Raw genomic sequence first — 13,080 nt, 5'->3', positions numbered from 1 at the left:
GAGCTGACAATCAGCACACACACACACAACATTATACACTAACATACACAGTAAACCTGACCCATGAAGAACTGATACTCAGTCAGTACACATGCACACTGAGCCTGATCCAGGAAGAACTGATACTAAGTCAGTACACATACACACTGAGCCTGATCCAGGAAGAACTGATACTAAGTCAGTACACATACACACTGAGCCTGATCCAGGAAGAACTGATACTCAGTCAGTACACATACGCACAGAGAATGATCCAGGAAGAACTGATACTCAGTCAGTACACATACACACTGAGCCTGATCCAGGAAGAACTGATACTCAGTCAGTACACATACACACTGAGCCTGATCCAGGAAGAACTGATACTCAGTCAGTACACATACACACTGAGCCTGATCCAGGAAGAACTGATACTAAGTCAGTACACATACACACTGAGCCTGATCCAGGAAGAACTGATACTCAGTCAGTACACATACGCACAGAGAATGATCCAGGAAGAACTGATACTCAGTCAGTACACATACACACTGAGCCTGATCCAGGAAGAACTGATACTCAGTCAGTACACATACACACAGAGAATGATCCAGGAAGAACTGATACTCAGTCAGTACACATACGCACTGAGCCTGATCCAGGAAGAACTGATACTCAGTCAGTACACATACGCACTGAGCCTGATCCAGGAAGAACTGATACTAAGTCAGTACACATACACACTGAGCCTGATCCAGGAAGAACTGATACTCAGTCAGTACACATACACACAGAGAATGATCCAGGAAGAACTGATAGTCAGTACACATACACACTGAGCCTGATCCAGGAAGAACTGATACTCAGTCAGTACACATACACACTGAGCCTGATCCAGGAAGAACTGATACTCAGTCAGTACACATACACACTGAGCCTGATCCAGGAAAAGTGGAGACTCAGCACACATACAGTAAAACAGAATGATGATATGATATATGTATCCTCATACACACTCAATCTGGTCCGGGAACAGTTCTCATTCTCAATCAGTACACATGCACGAAAACCCCTAATTTACAAAACAGCAGGTCGTATTTGGTAAAGATGCAAATTCTGGTCTCTCTTGCAAAATAGCTTTTATGCTCAACGAGACAAGGTGAAATAAACACCAGTACACTCCCCAAGAGCCTGTGTACAGTATACACACCAGTCTCAGGGTCCTGAAAGTCTGGCAGGGTGAGGTGGAGACCGCTGGGTTTGTGGCTGAGTGGAAGTGGCTCTGGTGGGTGGATACTGCTGCTGTCATCCCCCTCACTGCAACACCACATGACAGCTAATCAATACACAGCATCTTATAAAGCTCCCGCTGAGCACACAGCAGCAGCCATTACACAGACATGCACCCATAGTGCAGTAGACACATGCACGCACAGTCACTCATGCACGCATGTACAAAACACACGCACGTACATGCATGCACACTCCCACACATGAAATACAAGCATGTTATACACTAGGCCTGGGAGAATACAAGTATTATCATATTTTTTTTCCATGGAAATTATGGAAACAGGAAGCAGAACTAACTCAGACCTAAACTGCTGTATATAAAATGTTGTGTGCTATTGTTTGGAAAATAAATAAAATGTGACTCTGAATAATGTTTGTTTCCAACATTTGGGCTGTTTTCCTAATGAAGATAAATCTGCTTCGTGTTTTGTTTCCTTGCCACGATACTAAGGAGCGCTACGATACTGGTATCGTCCCTATTATACACACAAGACACAGACACCCACACACATGCACGGAATGGACGCACCCACATGTAACAAACACAACATGTACACAAACAGAGAGACAGACAGGCAGAAACATCCATGTACCTGGTGCGTATGAAGTCATAGCGCCTCTGCAAGAGCTGCAGCATGTCTTGGCAGGTCTGGAGTGCTATACCTGGCCCATGCAGAGCCTCCTCCAGCTTCACCTTAGTGAACAGCAGGCTGAGTGACAAGGAGGACATTAACACAACAATACAGCATACATCAATTAATACACCATTAGCACTTACCACATTGATACAATCAATAGTTGTTGACATGCTCGATGAACAGACAGGGCTTGGCCGAAGCCCTGGGTATCTTGTGATGATGACATGCATTATCTGTATTAGGCCCACAGAATTATACCTACAGAGGACCGGCTTCTATGGAGGAACTTCGAATGTCTTTGAACGTCAGAGATTTGGTCGGACCAGAGCTAGCTAGCTAGCTAACAAGCTTGTGTGTGCACAGCGTCACCAGAATAAGAAATACGTCTTACTTTTTTGTAGTAAATAAATCCAATGTGAAACGTGATAACTATAGTATCTGCAGTGGTGTAAAGTACTAAGGTAAAAAATACTTTAAAGTACTACTTAAGTAGGTTTTAAAAAAATCTGTACTTTATTATTTATATTTTTGACAACTTTTACGTCACTACATTTCTGAAGAAAATATTGTACTTTTTAAGTTTTCCCTGACAACCAAAAGTACTTGTTACACTTTGAATGCTTAGCAGGACAGGACAATTGTCAGGCCTCTGGCCTGGCGGAATCACTAAATACATGCATCTTTTGTAAATAATGTCTGAGTGTTGGAGTGTTCCCCTGGCTATTCGTAAATTTAAAAAAACAAGTAAATGGTGACATCTGCTTTGCCTAATATAAAGAATTTTAAATGATTTATACTTTTACTTTTGATACTAAAGTATATTTTAGCAATTACATTTACTTTTAATACTGAAGTATATTTAAAACCAAATACTTTTAGACTTTTACTCAAGTAGTATTTTACTCGCTGCCTTTCACTTTTACTTGAGTAACTTTATATTACAGCATCTTTACTTTTACTCAAGTATGATAATTAGGTACTTTTCCCACCACTGAGTATCTGTAACTAGCATTGAAAGAATGTATCCATGCATTGTTCTCTAATTAAAAATCTCTCCCTAATTCCTGAATCACGTTTGTGACGTCAGTAGGCTACAGCGATGCTTCAGAGGGGGAGGGGCAGGTAGCCTGCACACACACTGGCAAAGATTTTCAGCTGGCTGGCGGCAGACACTGGAATATGTTGAGTGACAGAGGGAGGGCGTGTTGCATTTTTTTTGTGGGACTGAAAAAAAATGCCCAGAATGTAAAATAAGATTATTAACCAGTTCGCTTGCTTTTAAAATAACAGTTCTGTTCCGGAACAGCATAGATCACTTTCATTCCCACATCTGATTATTTTAGACATTTTCCAGTTTTCGGTTCTAATTCCTGAACCGGTTCGAACCCCCGCACCAAACACATCAGCAAACATACACAACCACCCCACAATATAGACTCAATGTTGACACAACATTGCTGTGTTTGCTAGGTCAGCACATACTGTTGACACATCAACCAGGACCTGACAATACTATCATATAGGATCATCATGTTCATCAATGTATGTTTATAGAGCTTTGGTCCTCTGTTCTCCAACAGATGGGTGAGGAGGAAGACCTGTTTCAATAGCCAATGTCCACCAATAGACAAATAGACTGGACAAATACAGACGCTCCCCCAGCTTTTCCAATGGCTCCACACACACGTACAGTGGGGGCTAGTCATCTGCTCTGTGTGTGATAGATGGGAGAGAGGTTGAGTATGTAACGGGAAAAGAAAGAGAGAGACAGAGAGAGAGTTAGGGCCTGCTTTCAACCGTGTGAGAGAGCGAGAGACGCCCGTCTGTGCCTGCTTGCTGTCTTTCTGCCTGCCTGTCTCCCTGTCTGCCTCTCTGGCTATCTGCTTGCCTGTCTGTCTCCATTCCTGTCTATCTCCCTGTTCCCCTGCCTGCCTGACTGCTCCCCCAACTGAAGCCTCTTCCAATTATTCCTCCCTCTCCTCATCTCTGGCTGCCAGACAGCACTAGCGATCAATAGCGCAGCGAGACGGCCTTCGTCGGGGGAAGAACTACCGGTGAAATGTGGCTCGTTACTTGGTCACGGGTGGGCGGGCGGGCTGGGAAGATGGAGCGAGGGATGGGGGGATGGAGGGAGGGATGGGGGGATGGAGGGAGGAGAGATGCCTACTGGATCATCTGACATGAGGATGACAACTGCTGCTGAGGGACGTGATGTTAAGGATACGCCTGTCAGCGGGGCCAGTTGGGGCTGAGGGTTTCCTATTAGCCCCCGTGCCGAGCAGCGTTTAGTAGTGGAGTGATGTGCCGTGTGTTAGTGGGCTTCCTCCTGGGTGTGTGTGTGTGTGTGTGTGCAAGCACTCACGCACGCACACACGCACACACACTAACATCCTGCAAGATGAATGCAGAATCAAAGGCTGGGATTAATCATTCTCTTTAGAACAAACTGTGAAACTACTCTCTCTCTCTCCTCCCTTCCCCCTCTCCCTTTCCCTTTCTACAGCTCTCTCACTGTGCTAGATAGAATTCAATTTAGATTGGAAATGCTCGCCTGTTTACTGGCTGATTAAAATTTCAAACATAGACAGAAAGATTTTTAAAAAGAATGCAACAGGCTATTACTGCATTTTAAGGTAAAAGCTCAATAAAATGTCTCAAATATAAGACAAATGTCCACATGTCCCTCTCCTCGCCCCTAACTGGGCTCGAACCAGGGACCCTCTGCACACACCAACAACAGTCACCCACGAAGCATCGTTACCCATCGCTCCATAAAAGCCAACAACTACTTCAAGGTCTCAGAGCCAGTGATGTCTCCGATTGAAACGCTATTAACACGCACCACCGCTAACTAGCTAGCCATTTCACATCGGTTGCACACACATGTCAACTGTTTCACCCAATTGCTGTCTGCTATTAATAAATGAACTGTGGCACCATGTGGCTTGAATAGACATTTGTGTTTAGAGGCTACCTACGGACATGGCATACGAGACGTGAGAAATTAATCGAGATCTGCGAGTTTACACTACAGTAATAAGTGTCTACGCTAATATTATTTTCAATGTCCATGTATCGTAGTGTAAAAGCTGTATGTTAGGAGAAAAAGAAAGACAGAAACTGAGCGAGAAACCACAAGGATTCAGTGTCTGTGGTGCAGAGATTCTATGACTAGCGCCACCTCGCATGCACACGCGTGCACCCCCCCCCCCCCCCCCCCCCCCCCTGGTCACCCCAAAAGCCAATTCCTCCTTTGGCCGCCTTTCGTTCCAGTTCTCTGCTGCCAATGACTGGAATCAATTGCAAAAATCACTGAAGCTGGAGACTCATATCTCCCTCATGAATTTTAAGCATCAGCTATCAGAGCAGCTTACAGATCACTGCAACTGTACATAGCCCATCTGTAAATAGCCCATCCAATCTACCTCATCCCCATTCTGTATTTATTTATTTATCTTGCTCCTTTGTACCCCAGTATTTCTACTTGCACATTCATCTTCTGCACATCTATCACTCCAGTATTTATTTACTAAATTGTAATTATTTCGCCACTACGGCCTATTTATTGCCTTATCTCCCTAATCTTACTTCATTTGCACACACTGTATATAGACTTTTCTATTGTGTTATTGACTGTACGTTTGTTTATTCCATGTGTAAATCTGTGTTGTTGTTTGTGTCGCACTTCTTTGCTTTATCTTGGCCAGGTCGCAGTTGTAAATGAGAACTTGTTCTCAACTGGCTTATCTGGTTAAATAAAGGTGAAATAAAAATTATTTTAATAATAATAATCTTTATAAAACAAATTTGGGAAAGGCACACGCCTGTCTATATAAGGTCCCACGGTTGACAGTGCATGTCAGAGGCAAAAACCAAGCCATGAGGTCGAAGGAATTGTCTGTAGAGCTCCGAGAGACGTTTAGAACCACCAAGACCCTTCCTAAAGCTGGCCGGCCGGCCAAACTGAGCAATCGGGGGAGAAGGGCCTTGGTCAGGGAGATGACCAAGAACCCGATGGTCATTCCGACAGAGCTCCAGAGTTCCTCTGTGGAGATGGGAGAACCATCCCTACGGTGAAGCATGGTGGTGGCAGCATCATGCCGTGGGGATGTTTTTCATTGGCAGGGACTGGGAGACTAGTCAGGAAAATAGCTGTTTAGCAACGCTCCCCGTCCAACTTGACAGAGCTTGAGAGGAACGGCAGAGAAGAATAGGAGAAACTCCCCAAATACAGGTGTACCAAGCTTGTAGCGTCATACCCAAGAAGAGTCGAGGCTGTAATCACTGCCAAAGGTGCTTCAACAAAGTACTGAGTAAAGGGTCTGAATACTTACGTAAATGTGATATTTCAGTTTAATTTAATTTAATACATTTGCACCAAGAAAAAACACCTGTTTTTGCTTCGTCATTATGGGGTATTGAGGAAAAACAACAATTTAATACATTTTAGAATATGGCTGTAACGTAACAAAATTGAAAAATTCAAGGGGTCAGAATACTTTCCGAATGCACTGTATGTGTCCCTGCCTGGGCTGAAAATACCCATTCTCTATTTCTCCATAACAACTGAGTGGAAAAACAACTGATGTTGACTGCTCCCTCCACCATATGACCTCATGGTTACCGGGGTGATGGGCATTCCTGGCGCAGGGAGGGCTGTGATTGGCTGAGCCTGGCAAAGAGCTCTTAAATGGGTCAATGCAGTCAAGTGTCTCTATGGAGAAGATGTGTGTGTGTGTGTGTGTGTGTGTGTGTGTGTGTGTCTGTGTGTGTGTGTGTGGGTGTGCGTGCGCACGCATATGAATATGAGGTAGAGAGATCGCTACAATATACGCTTTAGATGATCTAGTATACAGCCACAAATACAATATCAATTGCATGTTTGATTTTCTCTGTCCTTCTTTGACTCCACTTCTCTCTCTCTTTTCTCCCTTTCTCTATATCCCACTCATGCATCTCTTATCTATTTTCGCTGTGTCCCTCTCTGCCTCTTCTTGAGATCATGGAGACCAACACTGACCCCAAATGGTTGTTCTGTGAAGAACACGTGTATTAGATGGTTATTGCAGACGCTCAGGTGAGGTGGTACTGCAACCTACTATAAATGGCACGTGGCTATCAAATATCCATATTCTTCTAATAGAAAGAGGCAACACTGAGGCACGGGTCAATTGCATGGTGACATATGAGTATAATGCAGGGTGTCAGTGTATGTTTACTACTGCATAATATTTTCTGCTTCTCAAACAGAGAGGGAGTACTGCAGCACCAACCTAAATGGTAAAGTCAGTGCGGCAGTGTGAATAGGGTAAAGGTGTGTGAGGGTAGTCTCCGCGGCGCACTGCAGATGCCCGGTCTGGCACGTCTAAATAAAGCCTTCGGTGTGCGTGTGTGTGTGTGTGTGTGTGTGTGTGTGTGTGTGTGTGTGTGTGTGTGTGTGTGTGTGTCCGTCCGTGGTAAGACACCCTATCCCCACAGAAAGGTCCAGAGCACCCGTATGGGTGACACACACCGGAGCTGGTCTCACAGACAGACCAGACCAGACCAGACCAGACCAGACCAGACCAGACCAGACCAGACCAGACAGACAGACAGACAGACAGACAGACAGACAGACAGACAGACAGACAGACAGACAGACAGACAGACAGACAGACTGACTACAGGAGAGAGTGGGTTACTACTTGAAGTTCTCGGGGTGTTGACTGAGGGCTAGTGTGAGGGTTTCCAGGGCATGTTGGTGGTGTTTCTGGGCGCTGAGCAGCAGGGTCAGCAGGTGGAGAGAGTGCAGGTCGTCCCCATGCAGAGACAGAGCCACCTGCAGGGGATCCATGGCAGCTGCCACCTGCACACACACACCCACAGTGAAGAACAGAAACCCAAGGACTAGAGAGGCATAAGATCCAAAATGGAGAACCACTAAGACGAGCCCTAATGGTGAGTGCGTGTGTGGCCGTGCTGACTGACCTGCCGTACAAGAGCCAGCTGGAGCGACAGGTAGAGGGCAATCTTAGCATCATTGGGGTCCAGTGCATAGGCTCTGCAGTAGAGAGGTCACACTCACTGACAAAGCAGAATAAACACACAAACTGTAGCGCACGCTGACTACAGAAACAAACACACAGGTTAAGACCAACCTAGACCGACAGAGAGAGGTTGGCAGTTGGTACGTACTTTTGCAGATTTTGCAGCGCTCGTCTGTTGAACCCATCCCGCTGAGCTTTCAGAGTGGCTGGAGAGAGATTAGGTACAGAGGGACAAATCCATTAGTGGAGAACAAGACATTTTAGTGGACATTTTCTAATAGTAGATTATAATGAGGTTTGTGGTATTTTTTCCCCGCACAGTTCTACTGTCTTTCGCACCACTGACTGTTCGCGAGTAACACCTCAGATTCATCCATACACAGTTTACCTCTGAATTAGTTACGGCAAAGAGTGATGGGGATGGGGAATTAGGAAGGGAAACGATGGATCGTCAGGACAAGTGAGTTCAGTGGGTTCTGTAAAGTGCCGTTTTCTCACTCTATCTGGACAAGGGACTACAGGAAGGTTACAGGAAACCTATCCTGCCTCGACAGCAGCTCGCAGTGATGTCTCTTACCGTCAGAGGCCTGCAGACTGCAGCACAGCCCCACAGTCAGGTATGCACGGGGCAGAAACTCTGCAGCCTCCTCTCCCATGGACACCACACGCTGAGACAGGGCCTCTGCCTCCTCCAGCTATCACACACGCAGAGATAACAGTCAGACGCAATACGGGTGTCTAGTAGTACAGTCTCTAGTCTGCTGAAGTACTTACTATGGAACCAACTGTGCGCTCAAGGGTTTAAAGGCGTGTTCAGTTTGTCTTGTTTAGTGAGCTTTTCTATTCGTATAGTATAGAGAGTTCGTATCCGAAGGCCTGTATGGTAGGCAGAATGACATCGAGGGAAGAATGACATTGAATAGTGTTAAAAGGCAGTGTATGGTTAGTGTGAGGAGGACTCTGTAGATTCAGGTGAAGAACAGCACACTATAGAGTTGAGAGAGAAAAATGATGTATTTACCTGATTTCTTTGATATTAACAAATAGCAATTCATGCTTAACAAATTAGTCCCCCCTCAAACAGCGCCAGGCTGCAGTCAGAGTGTGGCTGAGCAGGGCTGTGTGACTCAGTGTAAGGTATGGGGGGGGGGGACTATCCCCCCTCTCCTCTCTTACTCCTGTACCATAAGCCCTTCCCTCTCTCTTTCTAGCTCTCCTCTTCATCCTCCTCCTCTCTCGCGATCCCTCTCTTTCTAGCTCTCCTCTCCCTCCTCTTCATCCTCCTCCTCTCTCGCGATCCCTCTCTTTCTAGCTCTCCTCTCCCTCCTCTTCATCCTCCTCCTCTCTCGCGATCCCTCTCTTTCTAGCTCTCCTCTCCCTCCTCTTCATCCTCCTCCTCTCTCTCAATCCCTCTCTTTCTAGCTCTCCTCTCCCTCCTCTTCATCCTCCTCCTCTCTCGCGATCCCTCTCTTTCTCGGAATACGGATGCTATCAACAAAGTTCCATGAAACATTTTAGAAAACGGTTCAGTGCTATTATCCTGAGCTTCTGAAAGGTATTGAAAACAGGGGTGTGAAATCATTTTGAACCCTGTCTCTTTGTGGAACAAATTACAATAATACTTGTTAAACAAAATCTCTTTCTCCGAGCAAAAATAATGATAGGAGTATAAAGGTGCAACATTTCCCAAAATTATATATTTTATACAGTCCTTGCTCGTCTTTATCGAGGGTGCCAATCATTTTGGACCCCACTGTATGTATGTGTATATATATATATATATATATATATATATATATATATATATATATATACCGTGCCTTGCGAAAGTATTCGGCCCCCTTGAACTTTGCGACCTTTTGCCACATTTCAGGCTTCAAACATAAAGATATAAAACTGTATTTTTTTGTGAAGGATCAACAACAAGTGGGACACAATCATGAAGTGGAACGACATTTATTGGATATTTCAAACTTTTTTAACAAATCAAAAACTGAAAAATTGTGCGTGCAAAATTATTCAGCCCCTTTACTTTCAGTGCAGCAAACTCTCTCCAGAAGTTCAGTGAGGATCTCTGAATGATCCAATGTTGACCTAAATGACCTAAATAAATAATCAATTCTCCGTATAAATGCACCTGCACTGTGATAGTCTCAGAGGTCCGTCAAAAGCGCAGAGAGCATCATGAAGAACAAGGAACACACCAGGCAGGTCCGAGATACTGTTGTGAAGAAGTTTAAAGCCGGATTTGGATACAAAAAGATTTCCCAAGCTTTAAACATCCCAAGGAGCACTGTGCAAGCGATAATATTGAAATGGAAGGAGTATCAGACCACTGCAAATCTACCAAGACCTGGCCGTCCCTCTAAACTTTCAGCTCATACAAGGAGAAGACTGATCAGAGATGCAGCCAAGAGGCCCATGATCACTCTGGATGAACTGCAGAGATCTACAGCTGGGGTGGGAGACTCTGTCCATAGCACAACAATCAGTCGTATATTGCACAAATCTGGCCTTTATGGAAGAGTGGCAAGAAGAAAGCCATTTCTTAAAGATATCCATAAAAAGTGTTGTTTAAAGTTTGCCACAAGCCACCTGGGAGACACACCAAACATGTGGAAGAAGGTGCTCTGGTCAGATGAAACCAAAATTGAACTTTTTGGCAACAATGCAAAACGTTATGTTTGGCGTAAAAGCAACACAGCTGAACACACCATCCCCACTGTCAAACATGGTGGTGGCAGCATCATGGTTTGGGCCTGCTTTTCTTCGGCAGGGACAGGGAAGATGGTTAAAATTGATGAGAAGATGGATGGAGCAAAATACAGGACCATTTTGGAAGAAAACCTGATGGAGTCTGCAAAAGATCTGAGACTGGGACGGAGATTTGTCTTCCAACAAGACAATGATCCAAAACATAAAGCAAAATCTACAATGGAATGGTTCAAAAATAAACATATCCAGGTGTTAGAATGGCCAAGTCAAAGTCCAGACCTGAATCCAATCGAGAATCTGTGGAAAGAACTGAAAACTGCTGTTCACAAATGCTCTCCATCCAACCTCACTGAGCTCGAGCTGTTTTGCAAGGAGGAATGGGAAAAAATGTCAGTCTCTCAATGTGCAAAACTGATAGAGACATACCCCAAGCGACTTACAGCTGTAATCGCAGCAAAAGGTGGCGCTACAAAGTATTAACTTAAGGGGGCTGAATAATTTTGCACGCCCAATTTTTCAGTTTTTGATTTGTTAAAAAAGTTTGAAATATCCAATAAATGTCGTTCCACTTCATGATTGTGTCCAACTTGTTGTTGATTCTTCACAAAAAAATACAGTTTTATATCTTTATGTTTGAAGCCTGAAATGTGGCAAAAGGTCGCAAAGTTCAAGGGGGCCGAATACTTTCGCAAGGCACTGTATATATATTGGTCACTCCACTCCAACCAACTAGGATTCAAAGGTCCTCGAATCACTCCCAAAAGTCTCAGACTCCCAGACTTTCCAGTGCAAATGTGTTTCCATGGTCGGTTATTGGGTCCAGATGTATTGTCATTCGTTGCTCTGTGGTCCCACAGTGTCCTATTGTGATTACGGCTGTAAGCGCCTTAGTCTCTCGAGACACCCATGATCTCTAGCTCCTCTGTTGTACTGACAGATGTGCCATGCCGTCACGCGTCTCCTAATCCTACACCAACCACCCCCCCCCACCCCCCCCCCACCCCCTCCTGGATCAACGGGACAGCCAGTACTGGGCTGGCTACCACAGTGGAGGGGTGGGTAGGGCGTTGTTAGTGTGGAATAATGGGTGCAGCTATTCTGGATGGTGACAGACTTCCTGTATGGATGGTATGCATGGTATGTTGTGTACATGTATCGTGAAATAGAAAGAGTGCGTGTGTGTGTGTGTGTGTGTCATTCACCCAGTGCAGCTGGCCGATGCAGACTTTGGCAGCCAACATGGGCAGTGAGGGGTCCTCGGCTCTCATCCTGGCACACTCCTTGAGCACAGACACGGCGCCCACACCCTGTAAAACACAGACACACACACACTCACATATTCATGCTTACACACACACACACACACTCTCATACTGTAGTCAAGTGATATAACAGGAGTATAGATCACACACACATTTACTATCCATATAGAGTAACACAGATACGGACTCATATAGGCCATTCATCAATGCACTACAAACACTATCACACACACGGCTGGCCCTGAAAAAGAAGCGGATCTGATGACACTGAAGCCCCCCCCCCCATCCTTATAGGGAACAGACTATTTCCAGAGCTCTCCATTGATCTCCAGAGTCGCCTCGTCCTGCAGGCAGCCAGGCAAAGGAGGAGATCAATCCTCCTGTTTCACTCAGATTCCAGAACTTTCTATCTGTGTCACACTACTCATCATCTCCCAATGAGCGCTCGCTCAGTCAGCGCTATCGCACACGCAACCGCACAGCAACATTTAGAGGATGAGTCAGCCTATATGATTGCGAGCAGGTAGTGGTGCCAGTAGGATAGAAAGTGTGTGTGTGTGTGTGTGCGCGCGCTTGTGCGTGTGTCTGTGCATGTGAATGGTGGGGTATGTGTGAAAAGATACGACGATAAGCTCACCTTCCCACACGCCATGAGTGACAAGCCCAACTGGTGCCAGAGGTGGAACTCCTTAAACGAGAACTTCATGGCCCGCTCCAGGCACTGGAGAACACATACATACGTGCAGGCACACAAGACACGCACGCACACACGCATTTCAGCTCGCAGGGCAGACGTATCAACACACGTTGTTGAAGAAGAGTGAGGTTGAAGGTTGAGGGCTTGAGGTTAAGTTAAAGAGCTCTAACTAGCAAGCTCCACACTGTGACACCTATGAGAGGGAGGAAGTTAGCCAGGCAGACAGACATAGCCAGCGTCTATTGTTAGCTAGCCTAGTGGCGCCCTGCATGGCCCCACACGTGAGAGGGTTCACCTGTTTGCCAGTGCTCATTCTCATTCACCTGGAGAAAAATGGCTGCCAACCTGAATGCAAATAGAGAGAAGACTGGGTAAGCCAGAGAGACAGAGAATAAGAGAGAGAGAGAGAGAGGGGGGAGAAAGACAGAAAAGGATACAGAGAAAGACAGAGAAAGAGAGAGCACAAAACC

At 45.4% G+C, this 13,080-nt stretch overlaps 1 protein-coding gene across 1 annotated transcript in view; it reads right to left on the bottom strand.

Moving 5' to 3' along the window:
• LOC139410356 (tetratricopeptide repeat protein 7A-like) overlaps window positions 1–13,080 on the bottom strand; it is a 47,952-nt gene that overhangs the window by 24,725 nt on the left and 10,147 nt on the right. Inside the window, exons 10-17 of the mRNA XM_071155794.1 lie at window positions 12,551–12,634; window positions 11,854–11,958; window positions 8,514–8,631; window positions 8,085–8,142; window positions 7,878–7,950; window positions 7,595–7,755; window positions 1,866–1,982; window positions 1,190–1,296 (exon numbers count right to left, since the gene is read on the bottom strand). Coding sequence (XP_071011895.1) covers window positions 1,190–1,296; window positions 1,866–1,982; window positions 7,595–7,755; window positions 7,878–7,950; window positions 8,085–8,142; window positions 8,514–8,631; window positions 11,854–11,958; window positions 12,551–12,634 — 823 coding nt within the window. The remainder of the gene's footprint in view (window positions 1–1,189; window positions 1,297–1,865; window positions 1,983–7,594; window positions 7,756–7,877; window positions 7,951–8,084; window positions 8,143–8,513; window positions 8,632–11,853; window positions 11,959–12,550; window positions 12,635–13,080) is intronic.

The sequence above is a fragment of the Oncorhynchus clarkii genome, chromosome 1 (assembly GCF_045791955.1).
Source record: "Oncorhynchus clarkii lewisi isolate Uvic-CL-2024 chromosome 1, UVic_Ocla_1.0, whole genome shotgun sequence".
Taxonomy (NCBI): Eukaryota; Metazoa; Chordata; class Actinopteri; order Salmoniformes; family Salmonidae; genus Oncorhynchus; species Oncorhynchus clarkii.
Note: the sequence above shows the minus strand (reverse complement) of the source record. Positions and strands in the feature narration are given on the sequence as shown.